Raw genomic sequence first — 13,819 nt, 5'->3', positions numbered from 1 at the left:
TGAATAAAAGGCTGTCCTCAGGGGCGACCCTGAGGAGCAGGGGGGGTGAGGTGAATTGGGTTTTGGTGTAGGAGGAATGTAACCCTAGTTTGTAAGAAAGTTTGTATGTTTTCTTTCAGAACACAGTGCTGGAAAGAGTTATTAATTTCAATGACTGTGTCAGTTAAAGTGGGTTAGATTAGGAATGATAGACAATCATGTAATTAATGGTGGTTGATGTATAATCACAAGGGGGCAGTGTTAAGGTTACATACACAACTTGAACTTATAAGTGACCCTGCTTCTGAATACATAACCCTTGTCATGTCAAAATGCTTGTTGATCACTTTTTGCTATTTCCACTTCTTTTAAAATGAGTGCAGAGACGCAAAAGCATTCCCTTTCAGATCTTCACGTCTGCTGATCTTACTGACGCTGCATTTGGCTCTATGCTATTGATGTGGTTTGATCAGCTGCAGTGTGAATGTCCAGGTCCTGTTCCTCCTGCCACTTGTGGTCTGATGTACAGATCCTCTCCCCCATGAACTTTAGGAAGGGCTTAGCAGCTTCCCCTCTTCATATCTCCCAAAGTGCACTAGGATGTGCAAGGTTGCAGCTGGCTGGACTTTATTTAGACCTAGGTTAGCCACAGATGCATCTGCTCTGATTTCATTCTAGATGTGCCCTTTATGAGCTTAGTGGAAGCACTCTCTCAGCACTGTGAGTGTTCAGTTGCTACCTTGTGACATCCTCATCCGGCCTTCATCTCTCCAAATTTTTAGATATAGTATAGGTAATGAAGTGTGCATGTGTGTGTGTGTGTGTATGTATGTTTTGAAGCTCAAAACTGAACAGTTGTATTTCCTGTACTGATCAGGACTGAAAAGGAATTACCCTGCTGTACATGTGGTTATGGAAAGTTGTAACTCAGAGCAGAGCTATTTTGGAAAAACAACAACTGGAAAGAACGAAGAAAAGCCAAGTTTGACAATTAGTTTGTAAATTAAACTACAGCAGTTGTGCAGTCCATGCATAGTAAGATAATATCTGCTTAAAAAAGTCTGGGTATTTCCCTGGATTTTTCTCTTTCCCCTGTGGAAGAAAACAGAAATGGGGTAGACTGTGGCACAAGTAACATCAGAGTGCTGCTCACCATTAATGCAAGTGTGTGTTCTGTAAAAGCCTGTGCTGGAGGGGCCATTTGCACACCTTAGTGTGCATGTGGAATGGACTTGCTACTGGCCCTCTGCTTTTACTGGGTACCTGTTCCCCAGTTTGTGCTGTGGCTTCAGGTGAAGCAGAGCTGGGGCAGTTCATCTGCAAGTGTATGCTCTTGTTTGTGCTGTGTAATGACCTGTCAGTAAATGACAGATGTGTCCTTCCCTGCTGCAGCTGCAAACTGTGGTGATGGATCCTTGGCCTTTCTAAAGCCCTTTCCATCTACCGATCATAAAGGCCTGTGTAAGAGCTATGTCTTGTGCTTTTACAGAAAGGGCATTCCAAAAAGTATTAGGAGGTTATCAGGAGGAGGCAGCATTATGCTGTTCCCCTTGATAGGCACGTCTCTACTGCAATCACATCAGGAGCAGCTCTTCTAATGGGTAGAACCAATGGCTGCCTGCTTGTGATCTTGGTTTAAGTGGATTATCGTCCTGCAATCCAGAGGTCACACTAGAGCCTGCTTACAACCAAATTGAAAATAATAGCTACTTTAGATCTTAGACCTTCAAGAATTTGTTCCATTGAAAGAAGATAGCTTTTTATTCAGGAAATGGCCAAGGGTCATGCTGCTTTGAGATCTTGCATGTTCTGGGTGTTTTCATGGGTCAGCTGGCTTTTAAAAGCCAATCAGGTTAAATTCACATTGTGCAGAAAATAATGCTAAGTTAGTAGAATTACTAACAGGCTAAGTATACCATGCCATACAATGTTTGGTAGAAGCATGACTTCCATGCTCTCAAAGCAAGGAAAGCTTTCAGTACATATCCTTCCAATGAGGGTGCTTTGCACTGAGTGTGGTTTTCAACATGGCAGTAGGAGAAGGGTATTGCTTGCTGAAGGAATAAGGATACTCTTCCCCTTGCCCCCCTTGCTGCATAGTGACACTGTGGCACATGTTGTTGTTGCCTGTTGCTGCTTGGCAGGCTAACCATAACACTAAGACACTGCAGAATAGCCCATACTTTTATGGAAAGCAGAGCTGTTAACTTAGTTGTGCCTGTCATCTTCCAGTATGGATGATTTAGATACCTCCTTTTTTTTTAGATATCTAAATTTTTTTTAGATATCTTTTTTTTAGATACCTCCTTTTTAGATATCTTTTTACAAGGGCATGCAGTGATAAGAAAAGGGGGAATGGTTTTAAACTAAAAGAGAGTAGGTTAAATTAGATGTTAGGAAGAAATTCTTTACTGTGAGGGTGGTGAGGCACTGGAACAGGTTGCCCAGAGAAGTTGTGGATACCTCATCCCTGGAAGTGTTCAAGGCTAGGTTGGATGGGGCTCTGAGCAACCTGGTCGAGTGGAAGGTGTCCCTGACTATGGCAGGGGGGTGGAATGAGATGATCTTTAAGGTCTCTTCCAACCCAAACCATTTTATGATTCTATGATCTCAGGTAAATGCTCTATTCATCTTGTGCTGAAATTATTGCAGTAGGGAGGTGACAATAGTGGTGGCAGTGTTTCAGGATGTCAGGGAGGATGTGAAAGGTTCCTGAACACCACATGATTTGTTGTGTCACGAGGGGTGGCACTGGCAGACTTATCTAGGTCCTGTTCCTAAAACATGTGAGCAGCCTGGTGAAAGGCATGTGAGAGATGCAAAGCACTGTTACTGTTACGCTCCTGACTCCTTTCAGCTGGGTTCAAATGCTTTTTGGTCCTCTTCCTTGGCAGGTCTTGGCTCGTGGGCAGCTCTTCAGCAATCCCATCTGGAACCTCACACCAAAAGGCACCATGATAATGATGACTGATGTCACTGCAGCCCCCAGATTGGGGTCAACTGCCACCACTCCAGCTGTGGCTCCTAACTTCTCCTGGATGCCGGAGGATGGCAGCCCCACGGCTGTGGAGCAGCCAATATTCCTCATGACCACTGCTGCTCAGGCTATCTCAGGTTTCTTTGTATGGACAGCTTTGCTCATCACCTGCCATCAGGTAAAACCCCGTCACTCGTACTTCTCATCCTTTCCTTTTCCCCACATGGAGGAACAGACCATTTCCACAGTATGAAAGGAGAAGAAGCACACTCTGTAAAACATTTGGCCATCTCTTGAATGTTTGCAGTAAGGTGTGTTATCTCAGGCCATCCTTTCACAGGTCTTGTATCTGAATCCAGCCATTTTGTTATTGTGTCAGCCGTTGGCTAAAAGATTGTAGTCACCTGTTGTTTGACATTCTTCCTTTGATCTCCTGTGCCAGTGGATTCCAAAGGCTGAACTCCACTGCGGAAAGGAGTAGCAGGAAATGTTTTATTTTAATTTTTCTCTTCTCCCCGCTTTCTGGGCCAGTTGTCCTGGGAGCCAGAACAAGTCAAACCCTGCATCCTGTTCTGTACCTCCCTTTCATGCAGTTGTCATGTGAACTAAAAAACACAGTAGGGAAACAGGAGCCCTGTTATTTATCAACCTGTGTTTTGTACCTGTTGGATCATAGATTCCAGAGTGATGACTGGAATCTAGAAAACTACAGCCTATTGATGGAGTACAGGGGCTAGTGAAGTTAAAACATGGATTAGTCACAGATGAATAAGAGTAACACCTGCAGTTTCACCAGCTTGGGTAACAATTGCAAGTGCCATGGATCCTGCTGTCAAATTGATTGCCTACTGAAGGTAGGAAGAAATTTTCCTCCGCAGTATAGCATTGCACAGTTAGGCATTAATGTCCTTCTCCAAAGAAACTGATGGAGGTCAGTGCCACAGAGACACTGTTGATTGAAATGTGCTGTTGTCCTCTCACACGGCAGCAGCTCCTGTGCTCTCGTAGGCACATGGATCACAGGGCTCTTTTGACATCCCAAGGGCAAAGCTTAGAGTCATCTGAACTCCGGTATCAGCTGTCCCTGTGCTGGGTGAGATGTGTCACTAGGATTGTCAAAGGGCAAAAATATCCCTAAGGTTTGTTAGTTTATTTTCAACCTGTTCTCCCCAGGAAATGAGGTTTTTGTGAGCTCTTCATGGGTTAGGGAGAGGAAACGGAAGTATTTTTGAGCCCTTCAGTCGATTTTGACCCGATCTGGCCAAGAGGCAGGGAGGGATAAGCAACAGACTGCTGAGGAGAGAGAGACAAGCCCCTCTCCCTTACGAGGGAAAGGTGAGATCATCAGTGTATGTTTTGTTAGATCCTGCAGAATCCTCACGACATCCCCAAATGCAGGGTGAAGCTTCAAACAAACACTTGTGCCTCTTCAGGCAGCAGAATCAGTCAGTCATGAGGCACGTATGTAATAAACTAGCTGTTACTCATTCCAGCAGTTGGGGCAGCAGCTCGATGAGAATTGCCATTCAGAGGCTTTGCCTCTGTTGACTCCATGGTCAACAGAGCGTACCCACAACTTACACTGAAGCTCTGGCTGTGTTATTAGGCCATTGCATGAGCTGTACTTATCTTCAGGGTGTGGTTGTGGTCAATGCCTTTTTCAGGAGGTGGGTATTCTGTGAAAAAGCATCTTAGGTGTGGGGTTTAATGATGGCTAACAAACTGTGAGGGGTGGGAGCAGGTAAGGTGGGGACACTGTGCTCCCCCAGCCCGTGACTTAGGGGGATTGGCATGTGTGCAAACAGTCAGACAAAACAAACGCTGTGGCTCTGTGGTTCCTTTGAGCACGTTGTGTGACCTCAGTGCTCCTTTGATGGCTGTCAGTTTGTAGCTGGGCTGTCACCAATGTGCAGAATGACACTTTTTGAGCGTATAGGCTGTGACTTATCAGCTTTTTGGCTGTACTCTGAAGGGCTCTCTTAGGTTGTTTCAGGTGAAAGTCTTGAAAGCATCCAAAACTGCCAAGAGAGTGAGTGTTCACAAAGAGCATATGCTTAAGCGCATGCACCTTCCCTCTTCAGAGAGAAGCAGCCTGCAAGTGGTGTGAATCTTAGGTACTTAAAAGAGGATAACAGGAAGGTAGGACTGATAACTGGAAAAAAGATGTGAACAAAAGAATGTGGGCAAGGTAATGTAACAGTAGATTAATTCCCTATAAGAAACTAGATTAGAAATGCCTCCATTTCCTTTTCCTTCTCCTTCCCCCTCTCTGCAAACTAAGGGTTGCTGTATCAGTGTCTTATGATAACAGTGATTTATTTTTTCTTTTATGTTCATCACCTTGAGGCTGCTGGAGGCAATCAAGAGGTGATTTACTGAGTTTGTTTTTCCTGGCCCAATTGACTCTCCAGTTCTACTTTCCCTCTCTACTCCATATTCCGCTGATCCTGGTCTCCCCTCTCCGTCCTCTCAGATCTACATGCATCTTCGCTGCTATAGCTGCCCAAACGAACAGCGCTACATCGTTCGGATCCTCTTCATTGTGCCCATTTATGCCTTTGACTCATGGCTCAGTCTCCTGTTCTTCACCAATGACCAGTACTATGTTTACTTTGGCACAGTGCGGGACTGCTATGAAGGTAAGGAGGGGTCAGACAGAGGTGGGAAGTCTCTGCCCTGAGAGAACTTTGTTTCTGGTTGAGAACATGGAGAAAGCATCACTGTCACCTACTGAAGCAAAGTTTTGTGGTGTGCCTAACTGGATGACCATGGCTTGCTTAGTGACTGAAAATCAAAGGATGGTTTGGGTCAGGAAGGACCTGTAAAGATAATCTAGTGCAGCACCCCTGCCATGGGCTAGGACAGGTTTGCTCAAAGCCCTGTTCACCCTGACCCTCTTCCTCATTGGCCTCTGAGCAGGACAGGATATGTTGAACCTTCCCTTTACAGTGTTCTGTAAAGACCAAGTTTATGGTTTTCTTGGGTCCTTTGTTTCAGGAAGGTCTAAAGCCAAAGAGTCTGATCGTATCCGGGTGTTAGAAAGCGAGGTGTTGCTTAGCTCCTGGCTCTTCTGACAGCACCTACTCAGCAGCCAAACGCTTGCTTTGTCCTGTTTTGCTGGTGCAGTGTGTTAGCAATGTATTCTTCTGGTCCCATCCTGTGGCCACTTGTGTGCTTGCACAGGGTAGCACAGCCACCACATGCTGAGGCTGGTCAGGTGTAGTGCTTTGGGGTCCTGCAGGAGAGAGGATGCCACGTTCAGGATGAGTTACCAATGGCTTGGTTTTGGTTACCTGCTGCAGATAACATAATAGCAGTAATGCTGTATGTGAGGGAAGCGGTTACTCTCCAGTAAATGCTACCTTAACTTCCCTCCTGATCTTATTCTGAAAGAAGCCTCTACCCACCTGGCAGGAGAGACTGCACTCAAGCAGTGTATTTTTGAGGACAATTTATCACCATCCCCTCATTAAATCATAACTCATTGGTACAGTTATTTTGGTGAGATCTGCATTGCAGAGAGGTGCCCCTGGCCATGTGATCAAGTTAATCAGCTGAAGGGACCAGAAGGCCCTCCTCACATCCACAACAACACTCTGAGATGCAGCAGCAGATGGCAAACGTGCACACGTGATGCAGGAGGCATCTTTGTTTGGGCCTGGTTTTATAGTTTCCCTGCCCTGTGTGCGTGTAGGTCTAGCAGGAAGCCTGCTGCTCTGGGAAACTCCTCTCCTAGCAACAGCCAGTGTCCCTCTGCCTTGCTTGCTCAGGGAGTTTGCAAACATTTGAGCATCTGCTCAGGAGGCAGCCCGTGCACCAGAGTTCACCTCGGCGCATTGGCCTGTGTGAAAACTACAGGTGGAGGTGAAAGCACCTTTGGAAAGCAGGCTCTGTCCCTCACTTTTTCTGGGGATCGCTTCAAAACAGCCTTTTTGTTCTGTTCCCTCCCTTGACATCCACCTTATCCTTTCTTTTACTGAGAAGGTTTTAGGTTGTGAGGTGGGGAGGAGCTCTATTAGGGAATGGGAGGAGAAGACTCTACTAATAAATTTTGAAAACTGTCTTGAGCCATATGTAGACTACATTTCATAGTGTTTTGGTGTTGCTCTTTCCTGTGACTCTGTTTCTGTACAAACCTGAGTGTCAGTAACACTGACACAAGTAGATTTTTTTTTTCTATTACGTCGATATCATGAGTATCATCTAATGACTGTGGATCAGGAATGGGAGAAGTGTTCTTTTGCTGATGTGATGAGTTTTGATCACTAGCACTTACTTCTTTTGGGGAGGGACAGGCAGATATTTCTCCCTCCCTTTTATTCCTTTTGTTTTGTTTTGTCTTCTTCCTCTGATGTCATCTCTTCCCTAGTGCTTGTGGAATGGCCTGGTATTGTAATGACCACATCAGAGGGCAGGGGTCACTGGAGGAAAAGCTCAGCTTTTCTTCCTCTGGGTACTGGGAGCTGTCAACTAAGTTGCAGCAAAATTGAAGGCAAAAGGGGTTACCACAGTTATTTAAATGAGTTTTCCGTGGTTGGTGTTTTGTCTCCTAATTAAGGCTTTGGTAAAGTAGTTACTGTGTGAACTTTGTTCAATAATAACGATTACAGGTGGAGTAACAGTATACCAATTACATACGTAGAAGCAGGTATACCATTTGCTTTTAGGTGCCATAGCATTCTTGCCAGCTAGACACATCTACAAGCCATAAATACAATGTTTTGAGACTATGAGAATTTTGGGAAGTGTTGAGTACCTCTTTGCCAGGGCATAGTTTGGATGCTTGTAGAGGAATTAGAGTTGATGTCTGACTTCAGAAGTTCATCTATGTGGAAAAATTGACCTCAGGTCTAATAACTGGCTGCTTGAGGAGATCAGCGTCTCTGTGCTGTATGTTATTAGGCTTCTGTTCTTATTTCAGAGTTCCTCGAGACTTCTGTTTCTATCCCAAATTGTTTGAGGCAAAAAGCAGGATTTGGGTGTTGTCATTCCAGGGAATGTCCGGGTACAGATGACCGTAGAAAACAATGTTGAAAGAAAGGTCATCTGGTCTGTCCTTTTGCCCCAGGGCTGTATGTAACAAACTCAGTAGTACAGTCCTTGCCCTAAGAAATCTCACAACTTTGAGGGTCCAAAGGCAATTTTAACAAGTCGAGAGAGTATCAGACAGGGCACATGCAGGCTTACTCCATGCATTAAAGTGGGTTTGGATCCCATGAAAAGGAAATACATATGTAGTTGTGGAGAACTGAAATGGGACAAACTATTAATGGTCAGTTCAAGAAGGCTGTTTGCTGTCAAGAAGGCATGTTGCTGGGGAAGGCAAAGTGGGCCAAGGAGAAGTTTATTCAGTAGACAAGAAATTTCATCATTCTGAGGAAATGAAGCACAGTCTGTTTTTCAAAAATCTCCACTAAACATGAAAACAGTGTTTCACTAAAACCCCTCTGTTTCTCCAACTTTTATGTCTGTAGTCTGGTTACCTGGCAGAGAGAAACTGTGTTCATCAGCTAGAAGGTTAAATACAGGAGATAACATATATCTGATCCATTAACCGTATCTCTCCCAGATTATTTAGTACCAGCGTAATGTCCTAGAATAATGCAGAGGAACCCTGTAAAGAATGGCATCTTACAGATGCCAAGTAATACGGAGACTGACCACAGTTTTAAATGGTTCTGTGACCCTTTTGGCATGAGTCATGGAACTGGCGTGGGACCATGGCCAGGCTCCAGTTCAGATAGTCTTGTGAGTGCTGAGGTAGAATGATAAATGCAGTGAAAATAATCTGGAGTGCTTTGAAGGGGAAGGTGCTGCATAAGCAGTCCCTGCTAATGTTTGGTCTGTTGCCTGTACTCTTGGTCCTTGCACCTGTTTTGAAGTTGGTTGTCATTTTACTCTGATTGATGTCTTTGCAGCCTTTGTAATATACAACTTTCTCAGCCTATGCTATGAGTACTTGGGAGGGGAGAGCTCCATCATGTCTGAGATCAGAGGGAAACCAATTGAGTGAGTATTTATTGTGCTTACAGCATGACTCTATCCTCCTTCTGAGCCCATCCACTTTTCCTCTTATCCCTGCCCTGAAAAACTGTGTCATGTGGCAAATGTCTGCTGGGACTGGGCAGTGTGGATAGTGATGATTTACCAATACCCTGGTCTGAGACAAATCAGGGTGATCACATCCTCTTAGGCAAGCTGGACTGATACACAACTTTTCTGGACACCTGCCTACTCATTTGTTTATTTTCTTATTTCCTTCTCCTTTAAATCTTTTCTATCTTTAGTTGATTGTGCTTCCTTTAGGATCTGTGTTTCTCCCCATGCTACTCGGTTAAAGGAAAAATATAACTGGAGTGTATAGTCAGGATGTTGTTTTAGACATTTCTCTGAAAGAGAGTATGGCTGTAACTTTAATTATGGTTGGAGGAAGCACCAGTCCTGCAACTTTGCTACAGAGAGATAGATAAAGAGGGTAGGAATCTTGCACTCCAGCCCAGATCTTGCTTCTAAACCCTGTCATCTTCTGTTGGCTCTTTCAGGTCCAGCTGTGTGTATGGAACTTGCTGCCTGTGGGGAAAGACCTATTCGATTGGATTCCTGAGGTTCTGCAAACAGGTATGGGCTGGAGGGACTGTGCCATCCTGCAGAAATGAATGAAGTGTGTGTGGGTGGCAGTGGTGCCTTTTGCTGCTGAACTTCTGAGATGAGCACTCCTTTGAGGGGGATCATAATAGCATTTTGAGAGGCCTGCAGACTGCTGAGAAGAGGAGGCGCTTCAGGGCTTTTTTGTTTTGAATGATTTTAATGTTTTCTACTCAACCCTGCATCAGGAAGGCCTTAGCAAAAGATGTACATTATCTCCTGGAACTGATGTTAACTCTGAGAAGAAGCATTTCCCTTTATGGATTGCAGAGATCCCAACTTTAAGAAACTGATGTCTGTGTTGCGTTGCAGACACCTCAGTTGTGTAACAGCCTCCTGAATTCCCAGAGCTGCTGTTGTGGTTTGGAGTTGAGGAGGAGGTGGAGGTTAAGCATGACACACTGCTTTGTAGGAGGAACTGAATATTGCTCATCATGTGTGTCTGTCTGTGCTGAACTGGGTATGTCGAGTGGGAGGGCGGGAGCGAGGGAGATCTAAACCTCAATACAGCCCTTGTCTGCTCATCCCAGGTCAGTCACCTCTGGCTGTCACCAAACAGCAGGTGAATGTCAAGTCTTTGCTCACTTGCTGAAATGAACACACAAGGTTTCTTTGGAGACAGTGTGAAGCAGGTCTGGTTCTTTGAAGAGGCTTAGGTCATTGTAATTCCAGTCACTGGGTCTAGATCTTTGCCCTGGCTTTTCCTGTACATCATGACCTGTCTCCTGTGTTTTAGCAATGTGCAGAAATATCAAAGGTAAAATGCTGCCTCAGTAATATCCAGTGTAGCACAAGTGACCATTTCCAAAGGATGACATCTTTTGCTTATCTGTTCTGTTTGTCCCTGCCCCATATTTTGTCCTTACAGCTTTCCTGGATTTTTCCCCTGATACTTTATTTTCTACTCTGCAACCATTATGCTGCTTCACCTGTTTCTCTTGGGTTTCATTTGGACACCCTGTGGTTGATTCACTGCATTACCTATTCTTTGTGCTTCTAGTGTTAACTTTTACCTTTCAAAGATGTCATAAGCAAATGTAACACCCATGAAAGGTGAATGAGTGCTGGAGAAATAATTTCCCTTAGACCTCTTGTTTCTCATGTCCCACGGCCTCTGGCAATTATCGCCACGTGGGTTTGGCAAAGGCCGTGTTTGGAAAGTTTGTTCATCACAATGAAGACTAGAAGCATTCTTTGGGGAGGGGGAGGTGTGTTTTTTCTGCTGGCCTCCACAAATCCTAGCTCATTTGGTAACTCTGGCTAAGGTGGATAATTTGCTTTTCCCTTGCTGCTATCTAGCAGCATTTCTTCTAGTCAGGCCTGCCCTTTGCTAACTGCTAAGACTGCTGTGGAGGCTGTGAGGGAGATGTCTTGCACATGGATGTTTAAATACTTCTGTCCTTTTTGGCTTGGTGAGAAATTGTTGATGCCAAGACTCACTTTCTGGTACTTCTAGACTTCCAGGATTGCCAAGGAAGACTCCTCAAGGCAAATTCATGGGAAGCCTGGTGCAAAAGAGCAACAGAGCACATGTCAGTGCTGATCTAGGCAGTATCCATCATCATGATGATCAGGGGGAGGAATGTGCTGGAAGGAACACCTTGTCCTTTTTAGCATTGTTCTCAGCATCTCTAGCACTTCTGTTGCCTCCCACCCCACCTGCCCGTTTTCTGCTCTTTCCAGCCCCTTTCATCCTGAAGGAATCTGTACTATAACCATTCCTTTTTTCCATCTTCACCCCCACTACAAGCTTTTCTCAAGCAGGTGCCTGGTTTGGGTCAGCGAGTCTGCCTGTGTTGCCTGTGGCCCTTCAGCAGTGTGGTGGCTGCAGCATAAAATCCAAACAGCTTGTTTCCTTTAGGATGTCTTAATTAAGATTCTTTACTGGGCCTGTGTCTGATGACCCTCACACATGGGTCACACACCATCCATGTGCTTCCCATATGCTGTAGCATCTTCTAGGGAAGCAACTAAAAATAGTACGTGGTGGTTTGGATTGCAGGGAAATGGTTAAAACATCCCAGATCGGAAGAAGGGGAAGCTCAGAGGATGGAGTTGTTTACCAATTAGCTTGACCTTTTCCAGTTCACATATTTACAGTGACTCACTAACTGGCATGTGCTGGGGTTTTTAATCTCCTTGAAGTCTTATGACCACTAACAAATTGCATCGTATCCAAAGCAATTATTACTGTTTGGTTTTGCCTTCTTTCTTTACATAGCCCTCCCCACATGTGCACAGGTCAGCACCTGCCAAGGCTCTTCCAGCCTCCTTCAGGGAGACATGGATCGTGTCTTTTCAGGGAAACATTTTTTAGGGTCAGAAACCTTCACTCCCTTAGGACTTTGAAATTCAGCATCTCCAGAAAGTTGAAGAATGGAGTGGCTTTGAGAGAACATTTGTTCCAATAGGAGCAGTGGTTTATACTGGCAGAATGGATAGAGTTGATCCCAAGTGCCACAGAATCTTTGGGGAGATTCAGTAAAGGTCACATGGATGACAACAGAACAGGTCTTAACTTCTGTCTGTCAACACACATCTCTGTGTATACAAAACACCTTAATATTGTGGCAGCTGTCAAAAGTTCCTCCTCGGAGAACTAAGTTCCCCTCCGATCCAGGGGACCTTCTTGCCTACCTATGACAACTATGGATTGGAGTTTGCTTTCCTTCCCCAGTATGCCTCTGTTAAACTTGCTGTGTCCATACCATAGCACAGTGTGGGATTTTTTGTTTTTCATACAGTTGCCATGCATAAGTGTGCTGCAGCACAGCCTGTGAAAAGCAGCTCTGGAAGAGAGGACCTGAGCAGCTTCTAGAAGCAACCCTCCAGAGATGTTTTTTTTCCCATTCTGGACAAGTAGATAGCACACATACTGCTTCTGAATCTCCTGTATCTCCTTTTGGGTGTTGCAGTCATCAAGCACAATTGATTAGGAAGTGACAGGATCAGACTCCTTGTTGGTGCTGGACTGTGTTGCCTTGCTGAGTTGTCCTAGTGGACACTACATCGTGATGCTGGTTTGGGGACTTGGCCCCTTGCACCTCCTGCCTTATCATTCTTCCTCTCTCATTCCTGTAGGCTACCCTGCAGTTCTGTGTGGTGAAGCCCCTCATGGCAATCAGCACAGTCATCCTTCAGGCCTTCGGCAAGTACCAGGATGGTGACTTTGAGTAAGTTTATTTGTCTGGCATGCAAGACTTGGTTGCCTGTTCTCTGCCTGGCTTTGCATATTGTCCGTGTGTGTGCTGGGCCATGGGAAAAGATGGAACAACATGGGCTGATGCACATGAGAAAAGAGGGCAGGGGTAGCCCTCTTAGTTTCAGGTTTTTTCTACCTAGTTTTGGGGGAGGGAATGGGACAGGGAGGCAGGAAGGAAATGGACTCTTTGAACTCCCCAGTGACAGTGGCAAGGGGAAAAGATCATGCTGAAGTTTCAGGCATTCATATATCTTCTCTTTTCAGTGTGACCAGTGGCTACCTCTATGTGACGATCATCTACAACATCTCTGTCAGCCTGGCACTGTATGCCCTCTTCCTTTTCTACTTCGCCACACGTGAGCTACTCAGTCCCTATAGCCCAGTCCTCAAGTTCTTCATGGTGAAGTCTGTCATTTTCCTGTCCTTCTGGCAAGGTGAGCTGCTTTTCCCTTCCCTTGGTAGGCACAAAGAGCTCTCTGCAGGGCCTCAGACACTAGAGTTAATAGAGCAGATGTTGATGAATAGACAGAATGTATTTCTGTATTCTATTTGTTTTATAGTCATTCACTGCTTTTCTCTGGGAAACCTGTTTTGCTCATTTTCATTTTGTTTCTATGCTCCTGAATCCTCACTATCACTGTGTGTGTGTGTGCCCATGCATATCTACCTGGCAAAATCAGCTGATAGGGCGAAGAGTCCTTTGCATTCCTGGAACAGTCATAAAGCACAATCTGCCAGCATTTTATCTCATGCTGCCATTTTATTGATTAAAGCGGCACATCTAAAAATTTTTAGTACTTTTTTTAGCGCTCCATAAATAAAACTTTAATGGTATGTCTGTGATTTATGTGAAGCAGCAAGCTGGCTGAATGCGGTGTGTGCTGCCACAGACCCACCGCTGAGCAAGACATTCAGAATTCATGCACATGACGCAGAGGCACGTTCAGAAAGTTGAAATTCCACCTAAGCTTAGTGCTTCTTACTAATTGGCTCTAAGCATTTCCCTGTTCAGTGTC

At 45.0% G+C, this 13,819-nt stretch overlaps 1 protein-coding gene across 2 annotated transcripts in view; it reads left to right on the top strand.

The window, feature by feature from the left end:
• Positions 1-13,819, top strand: part of TMEM184B (transmembrane protein 184B) — a 30,977-nt gene that overhangs the window by 10,360 nt on the left and 6,798 nt on the right. For both annotated transcript variants that reach the window (XM_027661200.1, XM_027661191.1), the window contains exons 2-7: positions 2,874-3,134; positions 5,430-5,595; positions 8,875-8,965; positions 9,499-9,574; positions 12,683-12,774; positions 13,068-13,237. In XM_027661200.1, the coding sequence (XP_027517001.1) occupies positions 2,934-3,134; positions 5,430-5,595; positions 8,875-8,965; positions 9,499-9,574; positions 12,683-12,774; positions 13,068-13,237 (796 nt within the window). In that variant the 5' untranslated portion in view covers positions 2,874-2,933. The remainder of the gene's footprint in view (positions 1-2,873; positions 3,135-5,429; positions 5,596-8,874; positions 8,966-9,498; positions 9,575-12,682; positions 12,775-13,067; positions 13,238-13,819) is intronic.

The sequence above is a fragment of the Corapipo altera genome, unplaced genomic scaffold (genome assembly GCF_003945725.1).
Source record: "Corapipo altera isolate COAL_440 unplaced genomic scaffold, ASM394572v1 1, whole genome shotgun sequence".
NCBI lineage: Eukaryota > Metazoa > Chordata > Aves > Passeriformes > Pipridae > Corapipo > Corapipo altera.
Note: the sequence above shows the minus strand (reverse complement) of the source record. Positions and strands in the feature narration are given on the sequence as shown.